General features: G+C 37.8%; 1 protein-coding gene across 3 annotated transcripts in view; it reads right to left on the bottom strand.

Moving 5' to 3' along the window:
• Positions 1-11,454, bottom strand: part of GPATCH8 (G-patch domain containing 8) — a 114,102-nt gene that overhangs the window by 68,959 nt on the left and 33,689 nt on the right. For 2 of the 3 annotated variants that reach the window (XM_081804852.1, XM_081804853.1), the window contains one exon: positions 9,960-10,032. The exons of the other annotated variant lie outside the window; for it this stretch is intronic. In XM_081804852.1, coding sequence (XP_081660978.1) covers positions 9,960-10,032 — 73 coding nt within the window. The remainder of the gene's footprint in view (positions 1-9,959; positions 10,033-11,454) is intronic. 3 annotated transcript variants of the gene reach the window in all.

The raw sequence follows: 11,454 nt of genomic DNA, 5'->3' as shown, positions 1-11,454 counted from the left end.
TGCGGGACTCGATCCCGGGACTCCAGGATCATGACCTGAGCCGAAGGCAGTCGCTTAACCAACTGAGCCACCCAGGCGCCCCAAATAAATAAAATGTTAAAAAAAAAAAGACTGCAAAGATCATTTAATTAGCAGGGAAAAGAGGTAATTCAACTACAGGCTCCTTCACCTAGACCAGCTTCAAGTATAAATAACTAAGCCCTTCTGACAATCCATACCTTCATGCTAGGGGAGCTACATGGCTGTCCTCCCCCAACTACTCTTATTTCCAGTTACCAACTTTTTCTGAGAAGAGCAAAGGTATACATATAGGAATATTGATTTCAAAGTTATGCTTATACTTGAACGGCAGAGACTCAGTAGCTATATGACCTTTCCAAAACTGTTCCTTCATTTATGAAATGATTATACTAATACTATTTCATTAAGTGGAACATAAAAAACATTTAGATTCTAAATCAATGTACACGAAATGTACTAAGTGTAATTTCCTTTTCAAAAAGGAAAATAAATTTCAAAGGGAAACTAATATAAAAGGACAACAAGTTAGATTTTACAAAGACCCTATCCACAAAATTTATCTATGTCATTATAATATTAAAGGAAAGCTTATTGGGACACCTGGCCGGCTCAGTCAGTAGAGCACGCAACCCCTGATATTGGGGTTGTGAGTTCAAGCCCCACATTGAGTATAGAGATTGCTTAAAAATAAAATTTAAAAAAAAAAAGGAAAGAAACAAAAACAAAAAAGGGAAAGCTTATTTTTCTCAGCCAAAGAATGATTTTTCTTAGGAAGTCAGTGAAGTTTTAAAAGATCAACATTCTAGTTTAACAATAAAGTCTATTTTTTCCTTTTTTCTTTTTTAAAGGGAGGGGGTGGGGGGAGAATCTTAAGCAGGCTCCACGCCCAGCATAGAGCCCAACGCTGGGCTCGATCTCACAACCCTGAGATCATGACCTTAGCTGAAATCAAGAGTTGATGCTTAACTGACTGATCCACCCAGGCGCCCCAATAAAGTCTAAAATGTAACACTACATATTTCTATTCTGTTGTACTGAATCCAAGTCTAGTTTTCCTTCAATCATAAAATGTAGTAAGAACACTGCTATTACTAGCTAATGCAGGCCCTACCCAACTATATTCACCATTTATTTGCTAACTGAAACTAGAGCAGGGATGGGGGGGAAGGGACATATACCTAAAAACACAAAACACACCCTACTTTACTACTCTGTTCTAATTTTGCCTACTCTTTTTCAGAATAATTTTCTCTCTATATAAATTTTTTTAAGTAGGCTTCATGCCCAGAGTGCAGCCCAACGTGAGGCTTGAACTCACAACCCTGAGATCAAGACCTGAGCTCAAGGGTTGGATACTTAACCGACTGAGCTACCCAGGTGCCCCAACTTTTATATTTTTAAATAGCAATGTAAGTATATCACATCAAATTTTAGAAGAATACAATAAAAAGCAACTCAGTTTCCCTTCAGAGTCTTCCTTTACAAGGATTTTTATCTGCATAGTCAAGAAAACATAAATATACAGGTATACCTCACAGAATGTACCTGTGTAAGGCTTCATAGTGGAATGCCTCAGTTCATGACTCTCAACACGATATTATTCAGCCAATGATTTTATATATAGTAAAATGTCTATATTTCATTCTCAAAAATCTAATTCAGCATTTTTAAGAAAAAGATATGTAGAAATCTGGAAATACATTCCACATACACTAGAACTTTGGAAAGCTTCTTAAGTATCAATAAAAGGGACAGACATGTTACTACACAACCATATTAATTATTTGGCAATAAGGAAGAAACGTTTAGGCAATGTCCTAGCAATTTTTTAAATATACATTTACATATATTTTTTATTTTTATATATTTATTTTTAAATAATATTTTTATATATTTGTCAGAGAGAGAGAGAGCGCGTACAAGCAGAGGGAGCGGCAGGCAGAGGGAGAAGCAGGCTCCCTGGTGAGTAGGGAGCCGATGCGGGGCTCCATCCCAGGACCCTGGGATCATGACCTGAGCCGAAGGCAGCCGCTTAACGACTGAGCCCACCCAGGCGTCCCCCTGGCAATTTTTTAAAAAATTCACAAATAGATAGCTATATCTTGAAAATTGGCTGGGGGTTTTGGGGTTGACAGGTAACTCATTTTAAATAATAGTAAATATATACCTAAGTAAGGTCTTCACACAGGTAGGTGGTCTGATTTCGGGGAACAAAATACTGATTTTAAGCAGGAGATGTGTATCTATCAGTATATATATATGAGCGTGTGTATATCTATGTATGCAATATAACACAAATGGTAGTTTAATATATACCACACACTGTTCTGTACATTGCTTTCTACTTAACGTACCTTGGAAATTGTTCTACATATACCAAATACATACTAAATGACTTCAATCCTTTTAAAGCAGCATGGTTTCCCTTTATACAATTTTAGTATTCTATTTTTTCAAATACAAAATGCCATTAACCACAAAACACAATTATTTTATATGCCCAAAAGAAATTTAAGAGCTGCCAATTATAACTATAATACCATTAATAAGATGCATTTAAGTTTACCTTTATTAAAATATGAAAAAAATGTCTTGGAATCAATGAAATATGGACTGTTTCCAATCTTTTGTTATCACAAAATAACATGATATAATAACCTTGATCATACATTATTTTGTGCATTTCAAAGAGTTAAGAACAGAAAATTAGGATTGCTGACCCCAAGGATACATGCATTTTATTTTTAAAGATTTATTTATTTATTTGAGGGGGGGAGGGGCAGAGGGAGCGGGAGACAGAGAACTCCAAGCAGACTTCCTGCTGAGGGTGGAGCCCAACACAGGGCTGATCCCATGACCCCGAGCTGAAATCAAGAGCCAGACGCCCAACCAACTGAGCCACCCAGGCACCTCAGGATACATGCATTTTAATCTTTAGGTAATTCAGGTTGTTCTCTGCAGTGGTTTACCAATTTTTATTCATACTGGCTATGATGTAAATACCTGTTTTCCCAAAATATGACCAGGCTAATTATCTTTAACCTTTCCAATGCAAAAGTGAAATATTTTATCTTGTGGTTTTTAAAATGCATATTTCTCTTATGAAAAGAACTGAGAGTATTTTCATACACTTAAAGATCATTCGCATTACCGGGCGCCTGGGTGGCTCAGTCGGTTAAGCGACTGCCTTCGGCTCAGGTCATCCCAGGGTCCTGGGATCGAGTCCCGCATCGGGCTCCCTGCTCTGCGTGGAGCCTGCTTCTCCCTCTCCCACTCCCCCTGCTTGTGTTCCCTCTCTCGCTGTCTCTCCCTGTCAAATAAATAAATAAAATCTTTAAAAAAAAAAAAAGATGGGTGCCTGGGTGGCTCAGATGGTTAAGCGTCTGCCTTTGGCTCAGGTCATGATCCCGGGGTCCTGGGATCGAGTCCCGCATTGGGCTCCCTGCTCCTTGGGAGCCTGCTTCTCTCTCTCTCTCTCTCTCTGTCTCTCATGAATAAGTAAATAAAAATCTAAAAAAAAAAAAAAGATTAAAAAAAATAAAAAAATAAAAAATAAAAAAAAAAAGATCATTCGCATTACTTTTCTATGAACAATGTTCATATCATTTCCCCTTTCCTCTTTAGGCTGTAAGTCTTTCATGTAACAGATAAATATATGAAGGAAATTTGTCTTTTGTCTATAATGAGATATTGCAAATATTTCCCCCAGTTTGTTATTTGTGTTTTTTTAATAATGAAATATAGTAAAATGTATCCATTTTTAATGGCTTCTGGGTTTGGGGTTAAACTTAGAAAAGGTCTACAGACATGCCACCCTGAACGAGCCCAATCTCGTCTATACGATCTCGTCTATACTTAAAAATTTCCTCATTCCAACATTATTATTATTATTTTTTAAAGTAAGCTCTATGCTCAACGTGGGGCTTGAACTCATGACCCCAAGATCAAGAGTCGTATGCTCTACAGACTGAGCCAACCGGGTGTCCCTCCAACATTATTTTAATTTTTTTTTCAAGATTTTATTTATTTGTCAGAGGAAGAGAGAGAGAGCACAAGCAGGGGGGAGTGGCAGGCAGAGGAAGAAGCAGGCTCCCTGCTGAGCAAGGAGCCCAATGCAGGGCTCCATCCCAGGACTCTGGGATCATGACCCAAGGCGAAGGCAGCCGCTTAACCAAGATATTTTTAAAATAATAATTATCGGGGCACCTGGGTGGCTAAGTCAGTTAAACGTCTGCCTTCAACTCAGGTCATGATCCCTGGGTCCTGGGACCGAGCCCCACGTCAGGCTCCCTCTTCAGCAGGGAGTCTTCTTCTCCCTCTCCCTCTGCCTCTCCCTCCCACTTGTGCTGTCAAATAAATAAAATCTTTAAAAATAAATAAGTAAAATAAAATAAAAATAATAATTATCCCAGTGCACACCCTAATGATCTTAGGATTTCTTTCTTTTTTTAACATTTAAATAGTTTATTCATCTGGAATTTATGTCAGGGTAAGGTAGCACAATGAGGATCCAACTTCTTTTTTCTGAGTGGCTATCCAGTTTTCCCAATGCCACTGTTTAGTGATTGGGGCTCTTCTTAGATTTTGTAAATTAGGCTCAGAAGTGGCAATAACTAATGACCTCAGAATTAGTGAAACAGACACCAAAATTAGCGGCTTAGAGACCATAAAATGCATACAGCATTAAAAATACAGATCCGGGAGTCAATTATCTAGCACATATTGAGCACATTATAGCTACTATACTGTAAAATTACAGACTAGCAAGACAGTGCTTCTCTATTTTTTTTTTAAATGATATTTAGGTTTCTGATTAAGACCTAAACATGGGGGGGCACCTGGTTCAGTCAATGAGTGTGCGACTCTTGATTTCAGATTGTGAGTTTGAGCCCCATGATGGGTGTACAGATTACTTAAAAATAAAGTCTTAAGGCGCGCCTGGGTGGCTCAGTCATTGAGCATCTGCCTTCGGCTCAGGTCATGATCCCAGGGTTCTAGGAGTGAGCCCCGCCATCGGCTCCCTGCTCTGTGGGAAGCCTGCTTCTCCCTCTCCCACTCCCCTTGCTTGTGTTCCCTCTCTTGCTGTGTCTCTCTCTGTCAAATAAATAAATAAAATCTTTTAAAAAAAGGGGGGGGGAGAAAAGACCTACAGATGGATTATCTCCAATTCAGTTAAAACATCTAAATATACACTATAGAGGTGTTAATAGCAATCAGCATTTACATAGCATTTTATAGTTTTTATAAAGTGATTTCATCATTTTTATTAATTTACTTTACCCCATAACTGTGAATAAATGAGCAAAGATTTTAATTTCCATTTATTGGACTGAAAAAATAACTCAGTGATGGTAACTTGTCCCTTTTACTTAAAGTGGCAGAGCCAAACTCAAACCTAGACCTTATATTTCAAAATGCTGCTCACATTGCCTTCACATCTTACACCAAGTAATTTTACACAAAACTACACAAGATTCCCTACCTCAAGGAACATGGAGTGATTTGTCAGTTAAATATTCAGATTGATCACATACTTAATTCTAAGCATGGAAAGAGTACATAAAAGTATAAAACTCAAGAAACCTTCAAAGATCTACAGTAATTTAAAAGAGCAAGACTTGGGGAACAGGAACAATTTCTTACCTACTTTGTCCCTTGCTTATGCTATTTACAGCCAGTATAGCTAGAATGCATTATTAGCTCAGTAAATATGTGTTGGTTGTCTATTACTGATTGAACCTCCTAGACAGGGTGAGATATGAAACAATTATCAGACCCCATCCATTTTTCTCAGGGGCTGAACTTTTGCTTGTGATTTAAAAAAAAAAAAGTCAGCCAAATCATCAAAAAGCACCTAGACAATTTAACAAAGGAAGTTTAGGTACCCCATTTCTGGGCTATACCTACTGACTAAACATTTCACAACAAAATAAAGATTTTGAGCTGCATTCCATTCCATTTTATTTTTTTTAAAGATTTTATTTATTTTTTTGACAGAGAGAGACAGCGAGAGAGGGAACACAAGCAGGGGAAGTGGGAGAGGGAGAAGCAGACTTCCCATGGAGCAGGGAGCCCGATGTGGGGCTCAATCCCAGGACCCTGGGACCATGACCTGAGCCAAAGGCAGACACTTAATGACTGAGCCACCCAGGTGCCCCAATTCCATTCCATTTTAAAGCTGCCAGAAGGTTATAAAACAATTTCAAGACCACAAAATACAACTATCATTCATAGTTGCTTTATTCCAAATTAAATACATCCTCTGCTTCTATAATAAGCAACTGTCCATAATATTTCTCATCAACAGGCCTTTCTCTGTATTGTTCCCTTCAGACACCTTGTCAACATATCTTTTCTACAAGTCTTTTTTTTTTTTTTAATACTAGCAATCACTTATCTGCCACACACAATATAAGTTCTTTTTTAACTTCTTAAATATCCTGGGGTGCCTGGGTCGCTGTCATTAAGTGTCTGCCTTTGGCTCAGGTCATGATCCCAGGGTCCTGGGATGGAGCCCCATATTGGGCTTCCTCTCTGTGGGAAGCCTGCTTTCCCTCTCCCACTCCCCCTGCTTGTGTTCCTGCTCTCGCTAGCTCTCTGTCAAATAAATAAATTAATTAATTAAAAAAAAAAACTTCTGAAGTATCTTAATACTAAGGGAGGAAAAAAATGGTAAGAAAAAAGGAAATTCAAGTACAAAAATAAACCCAATTTATAAAGTATAATTTTTCTATCCTGCCAGATAATCTCATTTTAGAGTCAGCATACCATCTATTCCCTAATCTATCCAGTGACAAGATATTTGCACTGTAGCCTCCAAGGCCCGACACTCTCTGTAAAAACCTTGGATGAATAATAAATAATTTTTATTTTTTTTAAAGATTTTATTTATTTGAGAGAGACAGAAAAGGAGTAGGGTGGAGGGGCAGGGGAAGAGGGAGAAGCAGACTCCCTGCTGAGCAGGGAACCAGAGTAGGGCTCGATCCCAGGACCCTGAGATCATGACCTGAGCCAAAGGCAGACACTTAACCAAATGAGCCACCCAGGTGCCCCTGGTTGAAATAAATTTTAAGTGTTAACAAAATATCCTGAAGAGATCAGGTTTAAATTTTAGTGGACGGTTATGTTAAAGATGTTAGAGCCCTAAACTCAAATAAAAAGGAGAAGTGATAGAATTTACAAAGCTGTGAGCCCAGAAATTACATGCAGTGCCTAGTCTATGCAATACTAAAAAGGCATTACCATTTTCACTAGATTGACAGGGCTTTCTTCAGTGGTTATTTGTAGCAAAGGTTTGGTACAATGAAAAAAAAATCTGTCATGAATTACCTCAACATGCCATAAATGTGGTTACATTCTAGGTCAGATCATGTGGGTATTATAGAAACAACTATGCAAGAGAAGTACGCACACTGTTGAATCTGACACTAAAAAAATAAAGATCCATTTACAAGACAATTAAACAGCCTTTAATGTTGGTAATAGAGTAAGATTCCATTCTTCTCAAGGGTAAAGATACTGCCCCAGCCATTCAAAACAGAGGGGCTTTGCACAATAATTGTGAATTTAGTGAACACTACTGAACCGTACACTTTAAAATGTTTAAGATGAGGGGTGCCTGGATGGCTCAACTGGTTAAGCGGCTGCCTCTGGCTCAGTCATGATCTCAGGGTCCTGGGACCCGGCTTGCATTGGGCTCCCTGCGAGGCGGGGAGTCTGCTTCACCCTCCCTCTGCTCTTATACTCTTGGCTCGCTCACGTGCTCTCTCTCTCCCTCTCAAATAAATAAATAAAATCTTAAAAAAAATAAAAATAATAAAATGGTGGGGTGCCTGGGTGGCTCAGTCATTAAGTGTCTGCCTTCAGCTCAGGTCGTGATCCCAGGGTCCTGGGATTGAGCCCCGTGTCAGGCTCCCCACTCAGTGAGAAGCCTGCTTTTGCCTCTCCCACTCCCCCTGCTTGTGTTCCCTCTCTCGCTGTCTCTGTCAAATAAATAAATAAAATCTTAAAAAATAATAATAATAAAATGGTTAAGATGGGGGAAAAAAAAGGTTAAGATGGTAATTTTATGTGTTTTTTACCACAATTAAAAAGAAGAAAAAAGAGATGGGCTTCAAACTCCCCTTGTAATTTAGATGAATAATGGACTTATATGCCTGCAACCATGGAGATGGGAGTTAAAATATGGATAAAACCTCCTTTTTTCAAGGAGCTCAAAGTTCAAAACACAACCAAAATTCTAGAGTATTCTTTTTTTTTAAGATTTTATTTATTTATTTGATAGAGAGAGCCAGAGAGCAAAAGCAAGGGTAATGGCAGAGGGAGAAGGAGAAGCAGGCTCCCCACTGAGCAGGGAGCCTGATGTGGGGCCCCATCCAAGGATGTGGGATCATGACCCGAGCGGAAGGCAGACACCCAATTGACTGAGCCACCCAGGCGCCCCTATTCTTAAAGTAAAAATTAAAATTTTCTATCATGGAAAAATAAGTGAGTATTCAATTACCTCTCCTTTATTCACTCTCTCTCTCTCTTTTCCTCTGCTAGGTGTACTTGAAAGTCTCTGACGCTTAGAAATGAAAAATTCTGGGATTCAAACAGATTTGCTCTTTATTCTTTGTATCAACTGCAATGAGTTCTTATGCCACTGAGAAAACAAGTTTAATGGTAATCAAACCTTTCTATCTCCCCCCCAAAACAGATTAGTGCTTAGTAATAAATACTAATTTGACTAGAACTTGTAGAATTATAATTCAAAAAGCAAAGGTTTTTGGGGCGCCTGGGTGGCTCAGTAAGTTGAGCACCCGACTATTGGTTTCAGCTCAGGTCATGATCTCAGGGTCGTGAGATCGAGCCCCTCATCAGGCTCCACGCTCAGGATGGGGTCTGCTTGTCCCTCTCCCTCTGCTCCTCCCTCCCACCCCTGCTATCTCTCAAATAAATAAAATCTTAAAAAAAAAAAGGTTTTAAAGACTAGAATGTCCTGCTTTATGCCCTGTCCTGTGCCCCTTAACACACATTTGAACTGATTAGACTTCCCATTCAAATTGTGAAAATCTATTTTCAAAATTCAGAGAATCAGTCAATAAAAGCACACCTCTCCCCAAAGATCCCTTTATACAATGAGACCCCCTCATGACCAGAAGTAGAAGTGCAATGATTCCCATCATTTCTGAGGTAGTGTTCACATCTGTGAAGAATAAACACTAGCTCGTGAACATGAGGGAGCTAAAAAGTGAATGGAGTTGGTTTCCAACTAACAAGAACTCAAAAGTAGAAATGTTAGTATTTTGTTTTTATCCAAATGATTACTATAATAAAAAGAAAAAATAAATGGAATGGAAACTTTAAGCCACATATTTTCCAGAGCCTGATCTGAACCTGAGAAATGGACCTCTGCTCAGAGAACCACAGGAAACAAACTGCTGCTTCCATTTTTTGTTTTGTGTGGGTTAATTCTCTCTACTACTACATGGATTCTGACTGCAGAGAAAAAGAACCAGGGCAATCACCAGCTTCAGGGAGAATTTGGAAAGGCAAAAATTAAATTCTGCTGTTGAATGGCTCCCTTTATAATACTGAAGCCACAATACAACATCACTAAATGACACAAAGAAAGCACACTCTGAGACTATGTGTTCTTTTTACTCCACCCACCCATCACCCCCACCAAAAAAATTTAAAACCGGTCGAGCCATACATACACAATGTTTGACCTGAAAGTATTCATGACACAGCAGCTTACTCTTGCAAACTATTAGCTTAACAGTAGCTTAAAATACAGTTATAGGGAAAATATAGACTGTTCTAGGGGAGAAAAGGCAGGGGAAAAAGCCCAAACACTTACAAAAAAAAAAAAAAAGACATATATTCAGGCATAAGATCAAATCAAAAACATTGTTTTCTTTCTTTCTTTCTTTTTGTACATTTAAAAAACTTACCCTGAAGAGATTTTCCCAATCCCTGGCCCAGCTTCCACCCATGTTTCTGGAGTAAGCGATGTCCAATATTATCCTGACAGACAGAACAGAGAGACAAACCAAAAATATTCCAATAATATATTCTTCCCTTCCTAGTGACATTTAAACAGGTGATGAGCAAGAGATAATTCTACATATATGCATGCAAAAAGATGCTAATAATAGGGTAAATGTGCCCAACAAAAGGGGCATTAATGTAAAAAGAAATGCTGGCCAGTATTTTATATGGGAAGAACATAGGGGTAAGGGTCCTTTCTGATGGTGTGCTGGGCAACTTTTGTACATAACACTTTAAAAAGGAGCAAAAAGGGAAGGGGAAAAGGGGAAGAATACATTTATGAAGTTTAAAACTAACATTAAAAAGCATAAAATCAAGGTACTTATACAATCATATCCACCACCTAGACAGCACCACTTTAAGATTTTTTTTTTTTAAAAGAAAATCTACACTGTGTTTAGTTATTTTGTTTATGTGTCAGGCTTTCATGATACAAAGTAAGTTGTAAGTGTAAGACTGCCCCACCACTAGAAATGAAAACACAATCAGAGCAAAATCCAGGCTAGACTTGATTGGTTTTTTTAATATATATATAAAAAAAATATATAAATATTTAACTAGCATGCAGCCAATATTAAACTGAAAAAACAGTGAGGTTAGTAAAACAAGAAATTAAATTGATTAAACAGAAAAATAAAATGAGCTCAAGCACAGACTGAGTGATGCATTTCAACATGTAATCTAACAAAAATGCTAAAATGTTAGAATGAAACAGGCCTAGCAATAAGTTAACAGTAAAGAACCATTAGTGCATGTAGGGGGAAAAAACCAATATACATAATGTCTCATCTTCCTAGGAGCATATCAGAAAAGGTATTTCAATGTAAATTGTATGAAAAGGCACCAGAAACAACAATTAATGTCAGCTTCTGTGTAAGGGTTCAAGATCTTAGAAACCTCTGCATACCTTTGTCCCATTTGCTTTTTACAAATATTGTGAAGTATGGAGACAAAACTAAAATAACCATTAACTACATCAGATAAAATGCTGCTAAACTCATCGAAAGGGAAACATTTTAAAATAACCAACACAAAGTGTTCTCTATGCATTAAAATGTAATTTATATTACTAACCTGATATCATTTGAAAATAATCTATTTCCTGAATCAATCTATAAAGCTAAAGCCATAAATAGCTGATTTAAAATCAAATATCTCCTGTTAAACTGCTTTTTATCTTCTAGCTCCATATTCAATGGTAAAATGCTCTTCAGAATTATAGAAGAAAAAAATTATTTTACTGTTTTCTTTTCAGACAGTAAATTAGAAGAGGAAGATTAAGCCTCCCCAATGTTCTGTTTAAGTGGGGGGAGGGGGGACAATTTCCTTCCACAAGTTTATGACATGCAAACTGCAAACAGGAAAACTCAGCTGAGCAAATGATTATTTCAATGATCA

This window comes from Leptonychotes weddellii, chromosome 15, assembly GCF_054177405.1.
Source record: "Leptonychotes weddellii isolate Sample4059 chromosome 15, ASM5417740v2, whole genome shotgun sequence".
NCBI lineage: Eukaryota > Metazoa > Chordata > Mammalia > Carnivora > Phocidae > Leptonychotes > Leptonychotes weddellii.
The sequence above is the reverse complement of the archived record's forward strand: the minus strand, read 5'-3'. Positions and strand labels throughout refer to the sequence as shown.